This window comes from Aspergillus fumigatus, chromosome 6 (assembly GCF_000002655.1).
Source record: "Aspergillus fumigatus Af293 chromosome 6, whole genome shotgun sequence".
Classification (NCBI taxonomy): domain Eukaryota; kingdom Fungi; phylum Ascomycota; class Eurotiomycetes; order Eurotiales; family Aspergillaceae; genus Aspergillus; species Aspergillus fumigatus.
This window is the reverse complement of record NC_007199.1, coordinates 3,456,561-3,477,964: the sequence shown is the minus strand read 5'-3', so window position 1 is coordinate 3,477,964 and position 21,404 is coordinate 3,456,561. Positions and strand designations below refer to the sequence as shown.

The window sequence follows — 21,404 nt, the reverse complement described above, 5'->3', positions numbered from 1 at the left end:
GCACGATAGCCTGGTATAATAGTATGTAGTTCGGCCCATTTGATTGATAGATATATAGTGTCTGCCACACGCAACAACATCGTTCAGACAACTGCTAGAAATAGCAGATATGTAAACAGGTCAGAAAATAATAATCAGAAAAGAAGGGGAAAGGAACATGAAGACAAAAAGGAAGCGACAGAGAGAAGAAGGAGAAAAGTATCTCAAAGTGAAGTGTTAGTGTCAGAAGGTGAAAAAAAGAATGCATCATCCGTGAATCGAACACGGGCCTCGTCGATGGCAACGACGAATTCTACCACTAGACCAATGATGCTAGTTGTTGACAAGACTACTTTTCTTTATTATATAGCCTTATATGAAAACTACAATGCCTCCTATAAGAGTTCCAGTACAGTGAGGGAAAATAATGGGGACCAACGTATAATCCACGAGATTTGAAAACCAATAGTCATTTAGGTAGTCCATTGACGCCCTCAGATACTCTATACCGAGTGTTTACGGGTTCGGCAGAAACGTTGTGTACTATGTACTTGGTTCTACTGGAAAGTCTGGCATATATCCTACAGACTCTTCATGAGGCACTATGGAGTTAGAGAATCGATGAAGAGCATATGGTCTCAAGCCTCGGATTTCTGTACTGTCTGGCCGCTGATATCGGGTAATAGGCTTTTACGATATTAAGCAACTACGTTTACCAATAAAGCAAGCAACCTTCCTATGAGATCTTGGGATATAATTCTGAGTTTCATATTCTGTGGTACATACGACCATAGGCCGTAGAACACAGGGTTTCCTATATCATACAACGAGTCTACTGCCATTGCAGAGTAGAGGTTGATTGGCGCTAATAACACCCATTTTATGTCCTGGCCTCCAGATGTATATGGTGAGAGGGGTGGTCATCCGTCTCTTCACGGATATCCGAAGCAAATGGTAATCATGTTTTGAGTAGATACCCTTCTCAAAGCTGTTTATATATTCGATGTCAGCGAGAGCCATTGCTCGTTATCAGCTTCCTCACTGTCGTCTTCTTGATCAGAGTCAAAGACCTCTTCGTCTCTCATCATGGCGGCCGATCATCAGATCAGCTAAGCTTGGTCACCATGGACGCTCATCATCTTTGACTATACAACCACTTTATTCATCCTGATTTTCTGGATGTCCTCACATAATGCCGCAGATTTGCTGGGGACCGTGATGAACTGGCTTTCAATCTCGGCAATTGCTTCATTGGCATTACTGCCGCAGCCCTCAAGAACACTTCCAAGGCTTCCACTTCACGTAGGTATTTGGAGCGCTGGCGTCGGGCTCATGAATCCCTTGCTCACACCAGCGGTGTCTGCCAAGGTTCGGTTGATTATGAACGTAGTGAAACCCTGTGGAGCAGTGCTCCGGACGACAGACCGACAGGCAGAGACAAGGCCCACTCTTCACTGTAGAAAGTTGTCTCGCTGATCCATTGTCAGATTTCCCGGCTTAGGGAAGTAATCCATGACTTTCTCCACAGCATTATACTTTGCTCTCGAGAACCACACATTTTTGCCTGAACAGGAACTGGGTAGTAGTGGGCTGATGTAATCTTTCATGGCTCTTTGATTTTACAAGAAAGTTCGCGTGGTAAGAATGGCTCGCCTTGTTCGTCCATAAAGCCCTCTGGATCGTATAGCTTGGCGTCCACTTGAAGAATCCGTGCTGAGCGGCGACGTTTCCCCGGTTGATGACCTTTTGACTTTCCGTCGACTCATCGCCCGTGAAATCTCCTCGAACGTAGAGAGAAACCCGCTCCTGATATCGACATAACGAAGAGAGAACCTCACGTCTATCTGTTCTCGATGGGTGCTATGCTCAACCATCTCAGCCTCCGCCTCAGCCTCTGAAGTTGAGGTCCAAGATCGCCTAATTCCAGTATGCTTGTTCTTTGTCTTCCTCCGACTCTTCGTTCTTCGCGAGTTCCGCCTCTAGGGCGGCGATCTTGTTGTCCACAAACTTCTCGAAGCGAGATAAATCGGAGCGGATCAGCCGAAGACGATACAAGTTCTCGAATCAACCATCGACACAGGCCAAGAGAGAATTCCCCCATCTAAGGGGTTCCGGCGGCGCTTGTTGGAGTGTGTTGAACTAAAGCTAGGAGTCTCGTGAGGGCGTTTCGACAGAAACCCTTTGCCTTTATCGACCATGGAGGAAGGACGTGCGACGACGGAAGGTTTGACGGCGGAAGAACGACGACTGCCACGACCCACCTCAGTTTCAACCGAGGGAGTTCGTGCAGCGGCACCGGTGCAAGGAGGGGCGGTTTTGCGCTTGCCGATTGAATGCTTTGTGGACTTCGCTGAAACGGTCCTTCATCTCCCTGAGCTCGTCGTCCGTCTGCTTGAACTACTCGTCCGCCTCCTTGAGCTGTCTCTGAAACCTTTCGAGCTTGGTCTCTAGTGCAGGTATACTTGCATTTTCCTGACCATTCCAAGACCTTCGCCGTTGCCGGTATACTTATGCCCGCAAATTCCTCTCCTTCGGCCGATTGACTTGACTTCGGCCCACTAGTAGGATGATATCATATATCAGCATCAGCCTTGGCTCACTACTATGCGTACGGAGTGGCAGGGACAGATTTACCAGCGTTCTGAGGGACGGATCGATCCATCTGGCAATATGGGCCTTCTTGCAAGGGACTTGTAAGTTGTAACTCGTAACTTTAGAGCCGGAAGTCAGACAGGCCGTTTGAGGAAGTAAAAGTCGTCGCTGGTAATTCAATGTAATGGCTATTAGTAGTCAACGAGCAGCTGGAGAAGTGATAATGTTCATAGAAAAGTAAGGGAGGGGGCCAAAGGTAATAGCTTGAGCAGGTTGGTAGTAAAGGTCGGAATGTTCACTGTTCATCCACTCACTTGAAATTAGATCCATATTGTGTGAATACCTCGAGTCTCCGGATACGTGGATAGTCACAAAGTAGGACTTGGCCAGAGGATCGAGAGTCCCGAACTAATTCGAGTCCTCAGATGAGACATCTATATCCAACGTGCATCGTTGATGAGTTTGGTATTTTATCATGATATCTACAAGGAGTTACACGGGCAGGGACCCTATCTACATACATACATTGTGTTCAGCAGGACTCAGTCCTACAATGCATTGATAGTTACAAGCCTGTCCAAACCATCTCAATCAACCTCCGGTTCAACGTCGCTGACCTCTTCGTACACCTCGTCCATGGCGTCTGGATTGAGATTGGCTGCGTCAGGGGTGATGCCATCCTTGTGCCTGTCTCTCTCGTGGGATACCGTGCGCCATCCAAGTGGCTGCGACGGGTCTTTGACGTATTCGGACATGGGGAACTGTCCCGCAGTCAGCAAATATCCAACAGAGGAAAAGAGATAACCTACGTAATGATCGTTCTTCTTCATCGTGACAACCCATGGCACGTTGTCAAAGGTCACAGCACGCAGACGGAAGTATGTATTGTCTGGAATCATGCTGACTTCCCTGACGAAGCTGTCAAGGTTCGGCGTCGAAACGCCATTCACGGCGGTGATGAAATTTGTCGGTGCCAGGCCATATTGATACGCCGGCGAACCGCGACTCTGGAGAAGGTTAGTACCATGGCTACATTAAACTTTAAGTACAATGTTGAACATACCCTTGCACTGACATACACCTCGCTGTGCAGCTTGGAAATTTGCTGACGTACCGCGTGGTGTGGCTTCTGCAGCACAGCACCGCAGAACACAACAGCACGGTCGGTCTCCAGGTCCTCGGTAGGTACCGTTGGTAACTTGAGATGAATCTCCTGTCCGTTGCGCACGATAAGGGCGTCAAGAACCTCCTTCTCATACATCTTGTCCAACTCAGAGACGCGAGTGATCAGTTGACCGTCCAAGGTTAAGATGATGTCCCCTTCTTGTAAGGAGTCCGCATTGGACGTAAACTGCGGCGGAGGACAGTCGACTTTGCGCACCATGAAGAGCTGGTGCCGCGACGGATTTGCCTGTGCTACCTTCTGGATCCACTCTTCCGAGACACCCATGATGCGGGCCTGACTCATTTGAACCACATAGCTCTCCATGTTGAGGATTCGCAGCTTGGGAATGATCCCCTGCTGAATCTTGGATGTAACGGGCAGGAGCGCCGGCGTGGCGAAACCGAGATGGTATTCCACATCCTTGTGAGAGTTTGGGGTGCGCTCTCCCAGATAGTTGAGCCACAAAGCCTGGACGACTCCATCTTCCCCAATCAGCACACCATTTGTGCACTGCCCACTCAGGCCCGTGTCAACCGTGATGGCATCCAGGTTGATCGCCCGGTAGCGCGGCGCCGAGGCATTCGCGGGAATCGAGACGGTGGTGATGTCGGTGACCGCTGTCTTGGCCACCACGATGCGGAAGTTCTGATTGAAGCCCACGAAGATGGTCTCCTGGCCCTGCTTGATGTACTCGGTGCTCAACTCGGCGCTCTGGACAGGAGCCTGTACCAGACTGGGGTCATATTGGATGATGGTATAGTTCTGTAGAGGATGCATGAAGATAACCTTGGCCACAACAATGATCGAATCGGCCACTGTAATGTTGATGTCACACAGATCATAGGGAACAATAGCTCTGGACACCACAACCAGGCCTTTTCCAGCATCGATCACCAACCCGAAACCGGTTTTCTTGGCTTGCGGGTACCCATCGAGCTTCAAGGGCATGGTGCAGGAGACACGTACAAAGCTGCGCACGATATCTGCAACCGCAGGCTGACTGACTCCGTCGAGTTGAATGAAGTCGGCTTTCCTAGGAACCGGCGTTTCAGCTGGCACGGGGTCGGCGAGATCAGAAAAGTCCCATAGACCCGTCTCATCGTTCCGAATGGCCATTCGCATCTTGGGATGCCAATGGCGGTCTATGTACACGATGCTGGTACCACGGGTGTGAAGATCTCGAATATGACGATACGAGATGACCACCCGAGCTCGATCCGGAATCGTCTTCATTACTTCAATGAACTCGTCTAAATTTCGGGTCGGGCGTTTGTCCACAGCATCAATAATCCACCCCGACAGGGTATTCTCCAACTTGAAAGAGCCTGCTGCTTCGCAAACATACACTCCTCGTGCGGCAATGGCATAAAGCCGGGCCTGCTGATAGGATAGATTGTGGAAAGTGCCACCGGCTACCGTGACAAAACGGTCTGGTGTGATGGCATGCAGATCGCCCACCTCACATTCTACCTCAACATTCTGACCGCCTCTCTGAACCAGCAAACGTACCGTCTTCCCGACACTTGAATCAAGGATATCGTCCAATCGGATGAACTGCGTAAGGAGCTCCCCGTTAACCTGCAGTAGGACATCTCCTTCTTCGAGCTTTCCATCTGCAGGCCCTTCGGGTAATATGATCTCAGCCACCAACATACTGGTCTCATGCGGCGAGGCTTTGCGGACAGCAGCCTCCCACTCGGGTGTCAATCCTAAGCGACGACACTCGTCAAAAGGTTTGAGGATCCACTGTGTCTGAATCGTACCCCGGGTGACAGGCTCACCGCGTCGGATGCACTCCAGCGCGCGGAGGGGGCGGTCTAGGGGAAGGAAATAGTCCGTGGCCGCACCATCCGCGCGACCTCCAGCCTGTAAAGCAATTGCATGACCGTCGATATTAACGACAGGACTGCCGGAACTGCCACCACTGGCGGCTGCTGCGGCCTGAATGTAGTTCGTATTAAAATCACAGTAACCGTCACCATACTCCGGCGCATTTCTGTCGAGCCGGCTGATGACACCAGACAGAATGCTCAGCTTCTCCCCAGCATCGTTGCCCACAACTCGAATCTCACATCCCACACGGGCCGCCTCCGGCCGAAGCTTGAGCTCAGTCAATTCCATGTACCGAATGGCCTTGGGATTGAACTTCAGAATACCAAAGTCGTGCACGGGATCTCGATAAACCGGATGCACGTCGCACTAAATAATGCATGTCAGCACTACATATTCAGCCCTATAAGACCCTACTCACCTCCTCATGATTATCAAATATACAATAACCCCAGAACGGCCCGGCGCAAACCACATGGCGATTCGTCAGGATATACCCGCGCTCAGCATCGACCACAAACCCCGTTGCCTGACTACTCATCGACAAGTCCGTATCAAACGAACAAGTCTGGCAGAAATGGATCGACACCACGCTCTTGACCACCTTCTCGATAGTAGCCTGCCACTCGGGCGAATCCGCCTGTGCGGGGCCGATAGGCATCACCCGGCCTGTATCCTCCTCATCCTCGACATTGTATACGGTGCCGTTCGCGGGCGTCGCGTCCCCAGGCGTTAATGTCGAGTTCCCGGGTTTCAAGTGTTTGGCTGGGCGCTCGGCGGGGGCGGCGACGGAGCTGCGCTTGCGCTTTGTGCTGGTTTCGCCATTCAGATCCATGCTCTTTCGAGAAGCAGGCTGAGACAGGGACGGACGAGAGCGAGCGAAAGGTGCGAGAGAGGAAAGTAATCGGTTGTTTGCCCCAGGATTGCTGTGTATGACAGGTGTTGCGACGCTAGTCCACCGCCAGAGAAGATGTGGATGCGGCCGGCGACGAGCGAACTGCTTATGTGGCGATACAGACGTAACACTATAGACACTAGGCGATTGTGAACCACTCCAGGAGAATCGAACAGACTGCGTAGAAATTCGAGGTGCAGAGGAGTATAGCGATGAGGGCGGCGCGGAGGCGGAAGTAGCAGTAATATCAGCGATAGTAGTAGCGACCGGCGGGCTCCTTCTGTAGAAAGGAAACAAGACGCAAGACATTCACAAGACACCCCCCTCCAAGTCAGCTACTACCTTAGGGATAGAAGAGGGGAAAGAAGCAAAGAATGAAAGAAAGAGGAGGGTGAGACGAAGGTTAGTAGGGAGAAGAAGTGTCAGGCACTCAAACTCCAGAGCTTCCAAGGGTCTTTTTTTTTGCAGGGCGGACAGTCGCAGCGCAGACCACTGATTGGGCAAGACCCTTGCCCGACAGTCAAGTGATGATGCGCAGTCGTCGTCGTGCTGTCTTCTGACCGTTTCTACTGCATAGCTCAAGGTAGATTTTGAAGAGAGAGCCACCGGGACATATCGATTGCAATTAGAGCGGATCGTCGTCCGAATTGAATTGTTGTTCTACCCTGGTCTTCTACATGTGAAGCAGCACAAATCCCACGATTACTGTCATGGCAACGTCACATCCGGAACAGACCCCAAGCAGCCAGGCCCTCTTGTGGAGCATTAATATACATCACTTCCTAGTATACAAGTAGATTCAAGTCAAAAGAATATATTTCACTGCCTTATCCTCGCAAATCACCTACAATACCCGGAGACAGTACATCAATCCCAAGTCCCGCTCCCACATACACAGGACAGGGAAAGGACAGTGCCGATAGCGCCAAAGAGATCCCTGAGGCCCTTCCAGCGCTTGGTGTTAAACACTGCAGGTTCAACGCGGTGGCCGGCTGGAGCCAGTTTGTTGTAGATAAGAAGGTTAGATGAAAGAGACCCCTTGTACTGCTTCTTGGTGGAAACCGAAGAATAGAAGAGTCGGGTGATGGCTATGAAGAGAATCCTGGGTTTCTGTCCTCCGGTTAACAAACGGCCGAGCGATTATTCGTGGTCTGTCGTCTCTCACTTAAAAGTCTGGACCCAAGTCGCATGTTCCGCAGTGTTATCGAGTGTCGCCTGGCGCAACGTGTCTGCGTAAAATGCGTAATCCCAGCCCAGCAATGACCACTCATGCCGACCCCGGGTATGTAATCAGCCTAGCGCCGAGTGGATTGAACGCCGAGAACAGCGCAGGTAACCTCATAACGAGGGGCGTTGACTTTTTTGTTGCCTTTCGTGCACTGGCCGATTGCTATTCCAAACCTGATTCCAGGGCTGAATGGACCCTACAAGAGCCCATATTCAAACCGCTGACTCGGCCGCGGGCGACGGGCTGGGTTTGGTGTTGCCAGGCATACCTTGCGGGCTAGGTTGGGGTGTACCCACGGCGCCTTTCAATGGCCGGAACAGCTCATTCAACTTGTGGTAGAGCTCGTTGACCGCTGGCAAATTGGGAGGCGGGGTCATGATGGCAGGGGCAGCGGGAGCCACACCACCCGACTTCTTCGCTCGATCGGCAATAGTCGCCAGGTACGCCAAATTGGCCTGGAGACGGCGCATACACTCAACATACTCGAGACTGGGCTTTTGTGTCGGGCCCTTGGCTGCGTCGGCCGCCTGGTCGGACGTTGGTGATGGATTGTTCTCTTGCGATGCTTGTTGGCTGGGAGGTCCTCCAGCCTTACCAGCCGCCTGCAGATTGATGACCTCTTGCAGCAAGATGGAGTTGATATCCAGGAGGGTTGAGACACGAGCCTTCTCTCGCGCTGCTGCCGCCGGACTCTGTGCTGCTGTTGGGACGGATCCTTGCTGTTGATTTGGCTGCTGGGAAGGGCGTTGTTGTTGTTGTTGTTGATGTTGCTGTTGTTGCTGTTGTTGCTGTTGTGCTGGAAGCATGCTGTTCGCAGCGACCGAAGCCATGTTCTGTGTCAGGTTTTGCGCCGCACTCGGGGACATGTTCGAAGTCGGGGTGCCCTGATGCGGCACGAACTGGCTAAGAGTGGCTGGAACAGGAGGTTGGGTGAAAGCAGCAGAGAAATTGCCGTGGGGACCTGCAAAGCGGGAAATTGCACATCACGTTAGCGGTTTTCCTAAGAGCCTAAATCCTCCAGGGCGTCCATCCGAAGAAGTAGTGCGACTGGATACTCCGCAGATACTTTCTAGATATGAAAACGGGGCAGGGGGAGGTGTTCAGGAACGGTGTTAGGCTAATGGCCCACACAGGTAGGACAGGAATTTCATGGCATCCATCAGGGATTTGGACTGTGGAAGACAGCTGAATCAAAGTTCATTCATAACAAATCAAGCTTAAGAATAGCAAGCGCAAGTACTCGATCGACAAGATGACCGAGGGACCAGACCGAGGGGACAATGCACCCTACGCAGAAGGACGGTCGGTGAATGGCTGGACGACACGAAAAGGAAAAAGCAGAAAAAGAAAAGATAAACTAGAAAAAACGGCCAAGGGGATCACAAGTCAACGTACCAGACGGCATCATAGCTCCACCGGGACCGCCAGGTTGCAGAGGGACGGGACCGAAAGAATGCTGCTGATGTGGTTGTTGGACCGGCGTCTTGGATTGGGGAAATGAGGAGGTGGGCATAGCATTTGGATAGAAAGGGAACTGCTGTGCGTGTGGGCTCTGTGAGGTGACAGGATAGCCCGCGTTGTGCTGCTGTTGCTGCTGTTGTTGCTGCAGAGAAGGGTAGCCGGTAGCGTTGGGATCCATTTTTCCTTATTCAAAGTTGGTCTGGTCCGAACGCAGTACCTTAGTGATTTGACTCCTGGAGAAATTTTGTCCCCAGTGGTACGCTCGGCGGTCTTTCTTCCCGCTCGACCTATATTAATTTGCTGGACGAAGGGGGATGCGCAAAAAAAGTTGAAGTAAGGCACCGCACGGACGATAGGCAGGGCCCCAGTTAGAGCGCCAGAATAATCTGCGAAGTGACAAGACCAGCTTAGCTAAGGTAGAAACCGTAGACAGCGATTTGACACTCTGACTCGTCAGATGAGTCAGGAGGAAAGGGCCAAGGCCAAGAATGATTGGCTCAAAGAAATGGTGCTTTTCAGGAGTCGGATTCAACCAGATTAAGGGGTGAACGGTTAGTTCATTTGGCAAAGAGACAAGATCGACTCTGGAGCAGTTTTCTTTTGCTGGGGCAAATCAATTTCATCGACCACTACGTTTCGGAACGGGATTATTGGTTCACCGAACACAAGTAACAGACTAGGTACCGAAGTTAAATTTGCAGCGGTTTGGTATGGAGTACACAGTGCAATCTTAGACGACCTGGTAGTTGCAAGTAAAGTCTATGGAACTACGTTCATGATGCCTCTGACTCGATCGGACGATAAGAATCTTTTTGTCTGATATAGCGAACTGGAAGATGGGAGATCAAAGAAAGAGATTGCTACGGCGTTACGATACGTAAGTCTCATACGGGTAAAATACAGAATACCAGCGGGATTTGCTCTGCCCGTATTTTACAAAGGACATGGTGATACGGGGTACGGAGAGAACTCCGTTCCTAGTGTTGAGGCTTCCCTAAAAGAGGTCAGCCGAGAAGATTCATCGACTGCAACTATCCGAAGATGTCACATTATAATATAATGTAGATAGGTGGACACAGAATATCTAACAAATATCCATCACTTCAAGACCACTGCAAATTATTCCCTTACCTCTCCGAACAACGGTTGGATTAATGGGGGCTCTATCGATGCTGAAGTTCTTTCCAGAACTTCTTCATTCACAGACCTGAGCCCGATCCGCTGTGGATGGCCTTAGCGACACTGACAGTGACAGCTGACTTATGATGGATCACATATTGCATGCTAAATCAATCATCATTCCCCAGTGTGGCATATAGCCATTATGAGCTTGAGAAAACACACCAGGGTCTCTAGTCTCCTGTCTCCATTTCCTGGATATGATTTTAGACTTCCGAGAGGTCCAAATCAGGTAACGATGCCCTTGTCTCATCGATTTTGTTGATCTGTCATTCGACAAGTCTCGGCTGGCTGGCTGACTGGACCGACGGAAGGCTTGCCATCCATGGTCTCCGTTTCTCAACCTACGTCGAGTCTAGGACAACTCATTCATGGATTGTGCTGCGGCTTGTCAGCTAAAACAATATTGGCTCAGTTTCCACAATTAAGAAGCATATGATGTTCGTGTGATGGGAGAGTTGTACTCACCTGATAGAGTTACGGCGTCAGGGCATCTGGACTGAACAGTCATGGTTCCCATCTGAAGCACTTTTTTTTAACATGGGCCACGTAGCGCCCGAACTTCTTGAATCCTTTAGCGTCATATTACGCGTTAACTGCAGATACCACCCCGGCTCATGCAAGGGAGCATTGAACCGTGATTTCGGGATTAGACAGCCATTATTATATAGAAGGATTGGACCGCGGAGGCCCGGATATATAATTCCGGAACCATCACAGGCGAGCAGTTGCGCCACTAATTCTTGCTGTCGATCAGTAGTTGATACACCCATCTTTGAAAGAAGTTGTTCACCAATTCACACCAATGACTGGATATTATGGATTTGAACACGGCCGTATTGGGAAGTTCATTATAGCAGACCAGCCGTGTCTTCTGCCAGTCGAATGCTTGATTTCCTTAGTTCTGTGATACAGTCCGGCGAGGGCAAACTGATAACTACCAATCTTGTGGGAGCGATCAATGGCACTATTGATCTCAACGATTCGTACTTACTCTAAGGACGTGAGTCAGCTTCAGCAATAGGTGACTGTACTCCTGTGAGATTCGCTGTCTAGTGTCTAGACAGTTGGCCTCTTGGAGATCGTCAGACGCAGAAGAGCATTAGTTCGTAAGTTAAATGCAGCTAGGGGGGCCGCTCCTGCGCGCCGCTATGGGCATAGATGTATGCATGGCAATGAGGTAGCCTTGGCCGGGGTAGATGAATGTAATTGATTACAGTTTTGGTCTGAGAGTGCAGGTTGCTTTTTCCTAGGATATTGCCAGGCGCTCTTTAAACAGAGCTGTTTCGCGTGTATAAAGCACGGCGGAGCAGGAGCATCGCAAGACAAAACCTTGTGGACTCCGGTTCGTGGATCTTGCCCTTGCTATGATCTCTTCTGTGCCCAGTTTTCTTGTTGTTCCATAAGACATGTATTCGGAAAGTAGGTATCACCGGCTCCCTTGCACCTTATTGGCATTGGGAAATGGATCGTTAACTAGGCTTATCATGTTAGAGGACCTGAAGGTACCATCCTCGACTGGTGACGAATTCGATAATTTGCACCAGCTGGCACAGATACCGAACATCCGAGAGCCTAGTTACTTGTTAAGAAAAAGCCAATTGAAGCGGGTGCAGGCGCTAGGGTCAACGGATGTCCAGCTCGGCAGCCTCACGTATGGCCATTATGCCATCATTTATACAGATTGCAATGGCAAAGTTCGAGTTCAAACTTCTCCTTCCATTGCGAGTAGCTGCCAGGCCATCCTATCCCCCACCGTTATGGAGAACTTTCTGGAAGCAGTAGCATTATCGACCAAAGACAGCGTGGTCCCTGGTCCAAGTTAGTCCTTCAGATATCCACAACAGAAAGAGACTGACGACCGAGGGTAGACTCCACCTACGCATTATCTTTGACTAGAGGAAGAAGCCCGCTGTCGCCACAGTCGCTTGGGACAGGAGAGGTCAACGACTCGACAGACCAGGACGATGTAAAGGCATTAGAGCAAAAAGGCACAGCTGAACAGGTGGCTACTGATAATGGCTCTCAGGCGAAAAGGAGGAAAGTGTCTCATGAATGCGTAGTGCCACTGAACATTACTTGCCATCTGAAAGCCATGTTGCCGCTCCGAGACAGACGGCTTCTGCGAAGATATTATCAAAAAGCGTTCGAAAGCCTGCAGCAAATCAACTGTCGGATCATCGCCAAAGCATATGTCAAACTTGTCGAGCCCCGAAAGCAAGTCAATTATCCTTATAACGGGCGAAAGGTTAACGCTGGTATCTCTCGACAGCTCGACCCAGAGATGACAAAGCCAGCCTGGTGGCCACATGGTGTCACACATAGAGAGCCGGACCATCTCCCCAAAGTGGGTAAGATATAACAGAGTCTTTCTCAGATCTCCAGAAACTGACCATATCAGAGAGAGTTCGATTGCTTGTGCACATTCTCTGTGAGCTCCGCGAAAGCTGTGACATCACTGTCGCGAAGCTTAGAGAGGCCGATCAGTCCATCCGCCGTCAGATTTCACCACCGGACCGGCTGGAGGTCCTGGACGAGATCTATCGTGTGCGAGAAGAAGAAGAGTATTACTTGGACGGCCAACTCGGTACGTAGGCCTTGAGTTCTCTATCAACATCAAAAGAGGCACACTCATCTCTTGGCAGACGAACAAGCAGTTGTGTATATCTCTCGAGCACACTTGCCGGATGAGATAGACCCGAAGCATGCTGGTTCTCCCATGGCAGAACCGATGAACGCAGACGTGAACTCAGTTGACAAGCGAGAGGGTTATGATATGGAGTCCCATACATCGGTCTTTCCGTCCACAGCAGCTTTTTCCACCAGTCATACTGATACCGTAAGCGGGAAGGCCGATCATGGGGTCATGGGCGCCAACCAGGATCCCTGCCCCTCCGCAGTATTACCGACTCCCAGGATACCGAAGGACGTCCACGAAGGGGACTATCCGTTCTCTGTAAGCGTTCCATCGGCCCATGCCTTCCACCATGCTCTCCCACCTGACCCGTTCAACCTTCACGCCTTTCCTCTGCGATTTGATCATGAACCGAATGCCAGTCATGGGCAGCAAGGTCAGCATGGGCCGGACATGGGCGTTGCTGGCCATGGCATGGAAAGTTGTCCAAACCCGTATTACTTTAATTTTTGACGTCCGATTCTTGGGAAATGATGAAGCTGCCTTCAATTTGTGTTTTGGGAGGAGTGTCTGCTTGATTTCGGTTCTTGTGGGATCATTTGGCGGGTGATTTGATACGAGTCAAAGCGCATAATTCCTGTTCATCATTGTACTTCATAATTAATAGTGGTTGTAGGTAGTCAAGTGTTAAGAACTGGTTCGAGAACATGAAGATAGGAAAGGGAGTTTGGTTTGGAGAGGTGGCCAGCAGAAGAAAACACCTACCTACCTATTTGGCTGTGCACCTGACCTCTAGCAAAGCTCATCATTTTAGCTTCTTTCATATATGACCTCTCTTGTCTGCGAAAAGTCGTTTATAAGAGGTGTGAATGTCACTTGGACTAGCCCGGTTTGCATTACAACTGTGAAGCTATCCATATCAGATGGATGTCCAAATATATTGATATTGGAAGTGCTGTACTTATTTCAACTAGTTACAAGAAAGCAGAGAAGAGGGCAAAAAATGAACATGCAAGGGTAGTGATCCATTTACAGGCACTGTGAGTACCAGTCATTCAGCTTTTGGCAAGTGGTACCACTGACACAAGTTGTTGGCCCGGTCCAGCCAATACCGCCACACTGTCCCCATTTCTGAGCGACTCCAGTAGGGTCCGTACCTCCTGTCGTAGTAGAAGTAGTAGTAGTGGTCGTTGTGGTGCCGGAGCCGCTTGCTCCAAGACCCGCCATCAGGCCATCGTACGCTGGCTTCTTCACATAGTTCTCATCCCAAGGCAATGGGGCGCCGTAGCCTTGGAACACGCTGGGGACCCAGGAGTACTTGTCGGTCCAGTCCCAGATAGTGACACCCACGCAGCCAGTGGTGCTAACGCATGCTGCGGCCACGCCTTGGAAGTCAGTGGACTGCTGGGCCAGCTTTGCGGCGGTCGAGGGCAGCTGCATGCGGATGTCAAGTTCGGTATAGGCCACCTCAACGCCGAGAGCAGTGTAGCCCTTCAAGACGGTCGTCAGATCCGATTGACTCGGAGTGCTGCCGACGATAAAGTGTGCCTGGAGGCCGACGCCGTCGATCTTCGCGCCGTAGGCCTTGATCATCTTGACGATATTCTGCGCAGCAGTCGCTTTGGCGCCTGAGTATTCAATGTTGTAGTCGTTGTAGTAGAGTTTCACGTCGGGATCTGCGGCAGCAGCCGTGGCGAACGCAATAGGAATGTATGCTGGGCCGATGATCTGGTAGAAGACAGAGTTACGGAAAGTACCGTCCTCGTTCAGGGCTAGATTGACAGGCTTGTCAGTTTCAAAAGAACTATTGAGGATAGATGGAGCAACAAACCTTCATTGACAACATCCCAGGCGTAGCACTTCCCCTTGTAGTGAGTAACCACATTGGTGATATGATTCTTCATGGCCGCCAAAAGGGTCGCATTGGTCCATGACCCGCTAGAGACTGTCAACTGTTAGAGAGTATTTGAGAATAGACAAGACGTTTACATACCCCAGTTCGGTAGCTGACTGTGCCAGACCAGAGTATGGCATCGCATCAGCTGGCCATTCTTGTTCGCCAGATTGACCACGGCGTCTCCATTTGCGAACGAAAAAGAATTCTGAGAAGGCTCGGTGGCATCCCACTATCCAAACAAAACAACCAATTAGCTTTTGAGGCAATGCTCCAGGGAGGCAGACGTAAGCAAACCTTCATGGAGTTTCCGGGTGTGATTTGACCAAAATCATCGGTGTTGCTCAGTTGCGCGACATACGCAGAGTCCGTGAGCTCTGGATTGTCCGTGGCGGAACCAAAGTACTTTAGTCCTTTGGCTTTGGCTGCTGTGTTCAGGCCAGCTCCATATACACTATAGCAATGTCAAAGCTGTTCCTCCTCTCGTGAGTGGGTAAACATACAGAGGCAGAGCAGCCAGGGCTGCTGCCAATGAAGATAGATGGACCATCTTGGAAAATACTTTGAGATACGAGTTCAAGAAGAATAGTTATCTAGTCCAGTCAATCGCAAAAAAAAATTCCATTGCTTAGGTCTGGATGTCCGTTCTTATATGGACGAAGACTATTATGATCTAGTTGAAGGACCAGGCTAATAAGAAATGGTTCTCGATACTTTTCGTCCAGATTGATCCAGATCATTTCAACCGGCGCTAACGTCGTCGACGCTTGACGGCCGGCATAAATTTCCTTGAATATTCTCCAGGTCAAGGATAATGCAAGGGCCGTGTGGCCTGTTCGGGGGCATGGCACCGTCGCAGATTGGTGCAGGAAGGGGTTGCCCACACTGACTTCATCGTTTTGGGCACCATGACCGGCTCGAGTTCGGCAAAGAAACAGTAAAAACCCCTATTTGTTGAACTTGCCTTTGAAGTAGATCGAGCAATGACAGCTTTTAGCCTGAAAATAGACACGAACGATTGTAGGAGAGACGGCTGACGAATGAATCTGAGCTTCCGAGATGTAGGAAGGTGGGCTAGGGAAAACTGTGTAGGGAGTGCGTTTAATCTATCTCCAACACCAGAGTAACCAGACGAGTTAGTACTGTGAACGAGGGATTTAGGGCGTTTCAGGGGTCACTTCAAGTGCGACAATCGATGTTTTGGCTCCCTATTTATGAGACTACGCTACAGATGTCCTTTGAGTTAAAAAGCTCATCTGTCAAACATGAAAGCGAACCATGATCAGCATCGTAAGAGCACCAGGTACCAACGGCAATTGCCGACTTCTAGGTACTCTTTCAGCTTCAGTACATCAAACGAAAAGCGAGATCCACCAAAAGTGGAGTTCTTCAGGGAATGAACGGAACTTTCCCCGCATCTTGCCCGGATAAATTGGAGCAAAGGAGTGGCTGGCCATCATTCCATTTACTCCAGAGACTTAAAGAGACATGGGTTTCGTTAACACCAAACTAACGTAAAGCGGAATTCATCTAATTCATCCTATACAGTCATAAAAGTTCGTTACGTAGGCTATTCGGCCCACGATCCCGGCGCCATTCGGCAGTTTGTCCATACAGCCTGAAGAAATACAGCCTGCAGAACAGCCTATGGCTGTATGTTCATCAGTGAAATAATAGGTTTCCAAGGAATTTCAGGGATCGAAGATCCGAGAATTACACGAATCCCTGTGGACTGCAGAAACGCGGAGAGCGATGCATGTTTTCCGGAGTAGACAGATACAGGCATATTGCCCAACGTTGCCCGCCAGGCCGCGGTGTAGTGGGCTCAGAAGCATTCAGTTTGACAGACTACTGCACATGCAATAGCCAGTGCATCCCTGAAGTAAACGCACCGGTCGACGAAAATCCTAACCGGGCTGTACTCCTAAGAATCAGCCCTCTTTTCTGGCCTTCATCTCGGCAATAAATTTCGCGCTCTTGGAGGTCGGTATTACGTAGATCCTGACAAGCTCGTCGACTACTTCAACCTTGCCCCCACTAAGGATCTGCAGAAGTGGTAGTTTCTTGCCGGCCTTGATCAGCCCCCCTGTCACGGTTTCCATGAAGCAATCAACACTGTTGATTGTATACTCTTGCTTGGTGTCCCATGGCAATGGGAAGATGTACTCCAGGTGATCTTGAATAGATGTCGCCTCAGAGAACGTTTTAATGAAGTCTGATTGGGCGTCCATGTGGTACAGCAGCACGGCCGGGAACTCGAGGGTACTTTCGGGAGACAAAGGATCAGGAGTCAGCCGGATATGCGCATCCTCCATTTCCGGCGGTTGGGTTGTCTTGCGGGTCCTGATTTGTCTGGCACGTAGTGCAGTACTGAGAAGCTGCTTTTCCTTCTGTATCCTTTCCTCCTCCGCCTTCTTTCGCGCCGCAATACGTTCCAGAGTGGCTTTGCGATCGGCAATTTTGGCGGCAACCTGTTGTAGCGATTTGTTTTTAGGGTCAAGGGCGAGACCCCGCGAGGCGGCATCCTCGGCCTCCGGAAGCTTGTCGAGGGAATAAAGCGCCATAGCGGAACGGTAATAAGCTTTGATATTGTTTGGATTGAGCTTGAGGACAGAGGCACAGTCGAGGGTGGTAGAACGGTAATTTTCTGAACCTAATTAGCAATTTGTGCCAGGTGTGGCCATAACACAGTGGCATACTCAATTCCAGATTGCAGAGAGCGCGGTTGATGTATGAAGCCTCCTCGACCTGCCGCAGGAGCTTCTCGTCCTCCTCTGGATTCTCTGGTTTGTCCCACTTATCGATTTTCGTTGTCACAACGGCAAGAGCTTTGGTATAGAACTCCTTCGCATCGATCCATCTCTTTTCTCTCGCTGCCTCGTTGCCTTGCTCGCGGTAGCTCTGGGCGACTTCACCACGGGTACCCTCGTTCTGGAGCGCTTGGATGGCATCAAGCATGGGATTTTCGCCATCTATGCAGCAAGTGCATCGTCAGTCTTGGTCATGCAAATTGCATCTACAGGCTGGGGAAAATAGGCTCACTTTCGTCCCCCGCCTGATTGATATCCGTCATGAACAGTGGGGTCTTATTCATCATGCTCAAAAGCTCCTCCGAGGTATGCGACTTGACCGACGCCATGGTCGGCGGCAGCTTGGGTGCATTAGGGTCATTTTCAAGCTCCTTCAGTCTCTCTTCGTTGATCGGAAAGGGAGTTTCTTCCACGGCGGGAGAAGGGCCGTCATTGTAGATTTTGGCGGGAGGCACCTCAGTAGCCGGAGGCTGTTCGTTAAGACTGAGGCGCTCGTCAAAGTCGTCTGGCAGCTCCTCTATTTGGCCCATCGTGCTATCTGTAGTATAAACAAATGTTTGATGTCCTGTCCCAAAAAAAAAGTCTCACGAAATCAGTACCTAACAAATCCGATCGAACAAACATTGCAAACAAGAGGGGATAGGGCTTGCCCTTTTGCCGGTAGTGCCTTGGATATGGAAGGCGGTGAGCTGCCTTCAGCCAGCGAGATGTCAGCTACTGAAGGGAACTCCCTTATATCTCTCTACTACATACATCCAGGGCAGCGGCGGCAGGTAGCTAGTTAGATGATGTGTCTTGCTGGAAGGCAATTGCAATCTCGTACATGGTGGACATATTGAGATAACCGGCATTCTGAATTTCATCTAACCTTTCGCCCATCCCCGGTACCGGACATTTGCGGGGAATCTAGAGAGATACGGAGTACATCTGTATCCACTTCACATCACCATCATCCATGCCCATAGATACTTGTTTCATGAGATGCAAATGATAGTAAGGGATACCGCCGTTCTATTCTGGGCAGTTGAGTGCCGGACCCGTGAGATCAACATCCTTCCCCCTGGTTCACTGCAATGTCCATAAGATCAGCTGTGTTCCTGGTTGGAGCCACAGTTGACTGTGGACTTAGCACAAGCCACAATGCTCCTCCAGCGTCCATTTCTTCTCGGAACTTCTAGACCTTAAATGATTTCTTAGAACAATGTTGTGCAGCTCAGCCGTATCTACTCGAATGAATTGCATCGGACGAACCCCGCGGTCTCGTCAACCCCGCAGCATCGGTTGGAGACCGATCGCCGATACAGGAGCTACGACTATGCTTATATAGTTCTTTGTCAACAGGATATAGTCTTTCCATGGTCACATCAGGCTTTGAATCAAGTCTGTGGTATTGCGTTGGATACTGATCACCTTCTCCACTTGTCTCACATCATTCAATCAAAGAGAATGGTAACTACTTACAACATCCTCGTCCTCCCCGGCGATGGGATCGGTCCCGAGGTCATGACCGAAGCGGTCAAGGTGCTAAAGGTCTTTGAGAACGAGCACCGAAAGTTCAACCTCCGGCAAGAGCTCATCGGCGGTTGCAGCATCGATGCGCACGGAAAATCCGTCACAGAAGAAGTGAAAAAGGCCGCTCTGGAATCCGACGCCGTGCTCTTCGCAGCAGTCGGAGGTCCCAAATGGGACCATATCCGTCGTGGTCTTGACGGGCCGGAGGGAGGCCTGCTGCAGCTCCGCAAGGCGATGGACATCTACGCGAATCTCAGGCCGTGCTCGGCCAGTTCGCCGAGTGCGTCGATCGCGAAGGAGTTTAGCCCATTCCGCCAGGAAGTGATCGAGGGCGTAGATTTCGTCGTGGTGAGGGAGAACTGCGGGGGAGCGTATTTCGGGAAGAAGATCGAAGAAGAAGATTATGGTACGTCGTTTTTAACAAGCAGTATGCTTTCGAGACTGACTGTGTTATTTCAGCGATGGACGAATGGGGCTATAGCGAGCGCGAGATCCAGCGCATCACCCGCCTCTCGGCGGAAATTGCCCTCCGTCACAACCCCCCCTGGCCCGTCATCTCCCTGGACAAAGCCAATGTGCTCGCCTCGTCGCGGCTCTGGCGGCGCGTCGTTGAAAAGACCATGACCACTGAGTATCCCCAGGTGAAGCTCGTGCACCAGCTGGCAGACTCAGCATCGCTGATTCTAGCGACCAACCCGCGGGCATTGAACGGTGTCATCTTGGCTGACAACACATTCGGCGACATGATTTCTGACCAGGCCGGTTCCATCGTCGGGACATTGGGCGTGCTTCCCAGTGCCAGTCTCGATGGACTACCCAGTGAAACAAGAAAGCGGACAAATGGTCTGTACGAGCCGACCCATGGATCTGCACCGACGTACGTTTCTTCCTTTGTTACCCGAATTATCATGTTTCACTGAAGCAAGCTGACAATCATCTGCAGAATTGCGGGCCAGAACATCGCCAACCCCGTTGCCATGATCCTCTGTGTGGCTCTCATGTTCCGCTATTCGCTAGACATGGAGACCGAGGCGCAACGGATCGAAAAAGCAGTGCAGGGTGTTCTTGATGCCGGGATCCGCACCCCTGATCTGGGTGGGAAATCGGGGACGAATGAAGTTGGGGATGCAATTGTTGCTGCGTTGCAGGGTAGTTCATAAGCTTTGATGGACGTGTGTGCCAGACTGAGACCAGATCAAGACAGATTTAAAGAAAGAATCTTCATGAGTCTAGACTGTTTGCCTCTGGTGAGACGAAGCTTGAGCCTCATTTCTGGTTCACCAGAACAATGGGCGCAATCAAGTGACGGGAGTGAACAAAGACATCTCCAGAGTTCAAACATCGCTTATGTTGTTTTGCATGGCATATATCTCTTTTACATATTGAATTCTGAGGGGAAAATAAAACGATGCTGTACGTAAACAGCCTTGTAAGAAATCATATAAGGTGTAACTCTATCACATACCACTAACCTACCTTCAACAATCTAGCAGTCCTCTACAGTTCAACGATCCAATCATTACGAAATGACCAAAGACATCCGGCACAGGTCTTACATCTCGCGCCTCCAAACACTCCCGAACCTAGACACCTCCTCCAAACGCACCCTCCTCTGCTCCATCGCCACCGATATCACCGCCACCTTCATCTGCATCTCCAACCACCTCGAGAACGGCACTCTGAGCGAGGAACACACAGCCTCTATCGAGAGCGTCATTGACATCATCAAAGGGACGGAGGTCTCGCACCGCCGGACGCTAGAGCGGAAGGTGCAACGGTATGCGCGGCTGGCGCGGCGGCTGAAGAGTGAGAGGGAATGGATGCGGAGGGAGTTTGGCAATTTGGTGAAGCGCGCGGATGCAGTGGCTTTGCGGTGGAGGAAGAGAGTGCGGGATCTGGAGGTGGTGAATAAGACGATGAGGGGGGAGTTGACGGTGAAGGGCGGCCGTGAGAGATCTCAAACTGGGGATAAGGGCAGCAGATGCAACCGAGGATGAGTGTGAGTATCCTGGTAACATCAATGCAATCATCTTGATGCTTTATGCTTTGATCGCTGGAATTTGGAACATCGGCAAAATGGCATCAATTTCACGTGGCAATGTTCTCCTGATGTCCGTAATTGGCCGACAAATTTTGGTGGTTGGTGGATGGCTCTGTGGCAAACTCGGCCATAGGGTGAGTATTCCAATTAGAGATTGTCACATCTCAGTTAAAGAATAGTTGA

General features: G+C 50.5%; 7 protein-coding genes and 1 non-coding gene across 8 annotated transcripts; 3 read left to right on the top strand and 5 right to left on the bottom strand.

Annotated features, from left to right (window-relative positions):
- Positions 1 to 242: 242 nt before the first annotated feature.
- Positions 243 to 313, bottom strand: tG(GCC)10. The gene has a single exon. It is a non-coding gene (tRNA).
- Positions 314 to 3,004: 2,691 nt separating this feature from the next.
- Positions 3,005 to 6,940, bottom strand: AFUA_6G13650 (putative nuclear serine protease HtrA2/Nma111). The gene is made up of 4 exons (XM_746148.2): positions 5,988 to 6,940; positions 3,635 to 5,935; positions 3,381 to 3,578; positions 3,005 to 3,332 (listed from the first exon to the last, which is right to left on the bottom strand). Exons 1-4 carry the CDS (start codon positions 6,768 to 6,770, stop codon positions 3,159 to 3,161), a joined length of 3,456 nt encoding a protein of 1,151 aa, XP_751241.2. The 5' UTR covers positions 6,771 to 6,940; the 3' UTR covers positions 3,005 to 3,158.
- A 26-nt stretch (positions 6,941 to 6,966) lies between these two features.
- On the bottom strand, positions 6,967 to 10,141 carry AFUA_6G13640 (uncharacterized protein). Its single transcript, XM_077805118.1, has 3 exons — positions 9,085 to 10,141; positions 7,627 to 8,650; positions 6,967 to 7,571 (listed from the first exon to the last, which is right to left on the bottom strand). Exons 1-2 carry the CDS (start codon positions 9,326 to 9,328, stop codon positions 7,902 to 7,904), a joined length of 993 nt encoding a protein of 330 aa, XP_077661249.1. The 5' UTR covers positions 9,329 to 10,141; the 3' UTR covers positions 6,967 to 7,571; positions 7,627 to 7,901.
- Positions 10,142 to 11,738: 1,597 nt separating this feature from the next.
- On the top strand, positions 11,739 to 13,477 carry AFUA_6G13630 (DUF2841 domain-containing protein; the record flags this gene model as incomplete). The annotated part of the gene is made up of 5 exons (XM_746145.2): positions 11,739 to 11,751; positions 11,824 to 12,150; positions 12,201 to 12,680; positions 12,731 to 12,916; positions 12,975 to 13,477. 5 exons carry the CDS (start codon positions 11,739 to 11,741, stop codon positions 13,475 to 13,477), a joined length of 1,509 nt encoding a protein of 502 aa, XP_751238.2.
- A 256-nt stretch (positions 13,478 to 13,733) lies between these two features.
- On the bottom strand, positions 13,734 to 15,408 carry AFUA_6G13610 (putative endo-1,4-beta-xylanase; the record flags this gene model as incomplete). Its single annotated transcript, XM_746144.2, has 5 exons — positions 13,734 to 14,736; positions 14,796 to 14,909; positions 14,958 to 15,090; positions 15,156 to 15,312; positions 15,362 to 15,408. The coding sequence occupies 5 exons, from the start codon at positions 15,406 to 15,408 to the stop codon at positions 13,994 to 13,996; spliced, it is 1,194 nt and encodes a 397-aa protein (XP_751237.1). The 3' UTR covers positions 13,734 to 13,993.
- A 624-nt stretch (positions 15,409 to 16,032) lies between these two features.
- AFUA_6G13600 (HSP70/90 family co-chaperone CNS1) lies at positions 16,033 to 18,785 on the bottom strand. The gene is made up of 3 exons (XM_746143.2): positions 17,901 to 18,785; positions 17,558 to 17,830; positions 16,033 to 17,505 (listed from the first exon to the last, which is right to left on the bottom strand). The coding sequence occupies exons 1-3, from the start codon at positions 18,196 to 18,198 to the stop codon at positions 16,790 to 16,792; spliced, it is 1,287 nt and encodes a 428-aa protein (XP_751236.1). The 5' UTR covers positions 18,199 to 18,785; the 3' UTR covers positions 16,033 to 16,789.
- Positions 18,786 to 19,114: 329 nt separating this feature from the next.
- AFUA_6G13590 (3-isopropylmalate dehydrogenase) lies at positions 19,115 to 20,340 on the top strand (the record flags this gene model as incomplete). The annotated part of the gene is made up of 3 exons (XM_746142.1): positions 19,115 to 19,586; positions 19,640 to 20,057; positions 20,124 to 20,340. 3 exons carry the CDS (start codon positions 19,115 to 19,117, stop codon positions 20,338 to 20,340), a joined length of 1,107 nt encoding a protein of 368 aa, XP_751235.1.
- A 366-nt stretch (positions 20,341 to 20,706) lies between these two features.
- On the top strand, positions 20,707 to 21,177 carry AFUA_6G13580 (uncharacterized protein; the record flags this gene model as incomplete). The annotated part of the gene is made up of 1 exon (XM_746141.1): positions 20,707 to 21,177. The coding sequence occupies one exon, from the start codon at positions 20,707 to 20,709 to the stop codon at positions 21,175 to 21,177; it is 471 nt and encodes a 156-aa protein (XP_751234.1).
- Positions 21,178 to 21,404: the final 227 nt, after the last annotated feature.

What these genes read in the sequence shown, in the direction of transcription:
- AFUA_6G13650 (XM_746148.2), bottom strand. Translation starts at nt 6,770, where the DNA reads ATGTCTTGCGTCTTGTTTCCTTTCTACAGAAGGAGCCCGCCGGTCGCT. An exon ending in TATTTGATAATCATGAGGAG is followed by an intron (nt 5,936 to 5,987) that starts GTGAGTAGGGTC and finishes TGCATTATTTAG; the next exon opens with TGCGACGTGCATCCGGTTTA. An exon ending in AGGTGTATGTCAGTGCAAGG is followed by an intron (nt 3,579 to 3,634) that starts GTATGTTCAACA and finishes AACCTTCTCCAG; the next exon opens with AGTCGCGGTTCGCCGGCGTA.
- AFUA_6G13640 (XM_077805118.1), bottom strand. Translation starts at nt 9,328, where the DNA reads ATGGATCCCAACGCTACCGGCTACCCTTCTCTGCAGCAACAACAGCAG. An exon ending in TGGAGCTATGATGCCGTCTG is followed by an intron (nt 8,651 to 9,084) that starts GTACGTTGACTT and finishes CCCGCTTTGCAG; the next exon opens with GTCCCCACGGCAATTTCTCT.
- AFUA_6G13600 (XM_746143.2), bottom strand. Translation starts at nt 18,198, where the DNA reads ATGGGCCAAATAGAGGAGCTGCCAGACGACTTTGACGAGCGCCTCAGT. An exon ending in CAATCAGGCGGGGGACGAAA is followed by an intron (nt 17,831 to 17,900) that starts GTGAGCCTATTT and finishes CTTGCTGCATAG; the next exon opens with ATGGCGAAAATCCCATGCTT. An exon ending in TCTCTGCAATCTGGAATTGA is followed by an intron (nt 17,506 to 17,557) that starts GTATGCCACTGT and finishes AATTAGGTTCAG; the next exon opens with AAAATTACCGTTCTACCACC.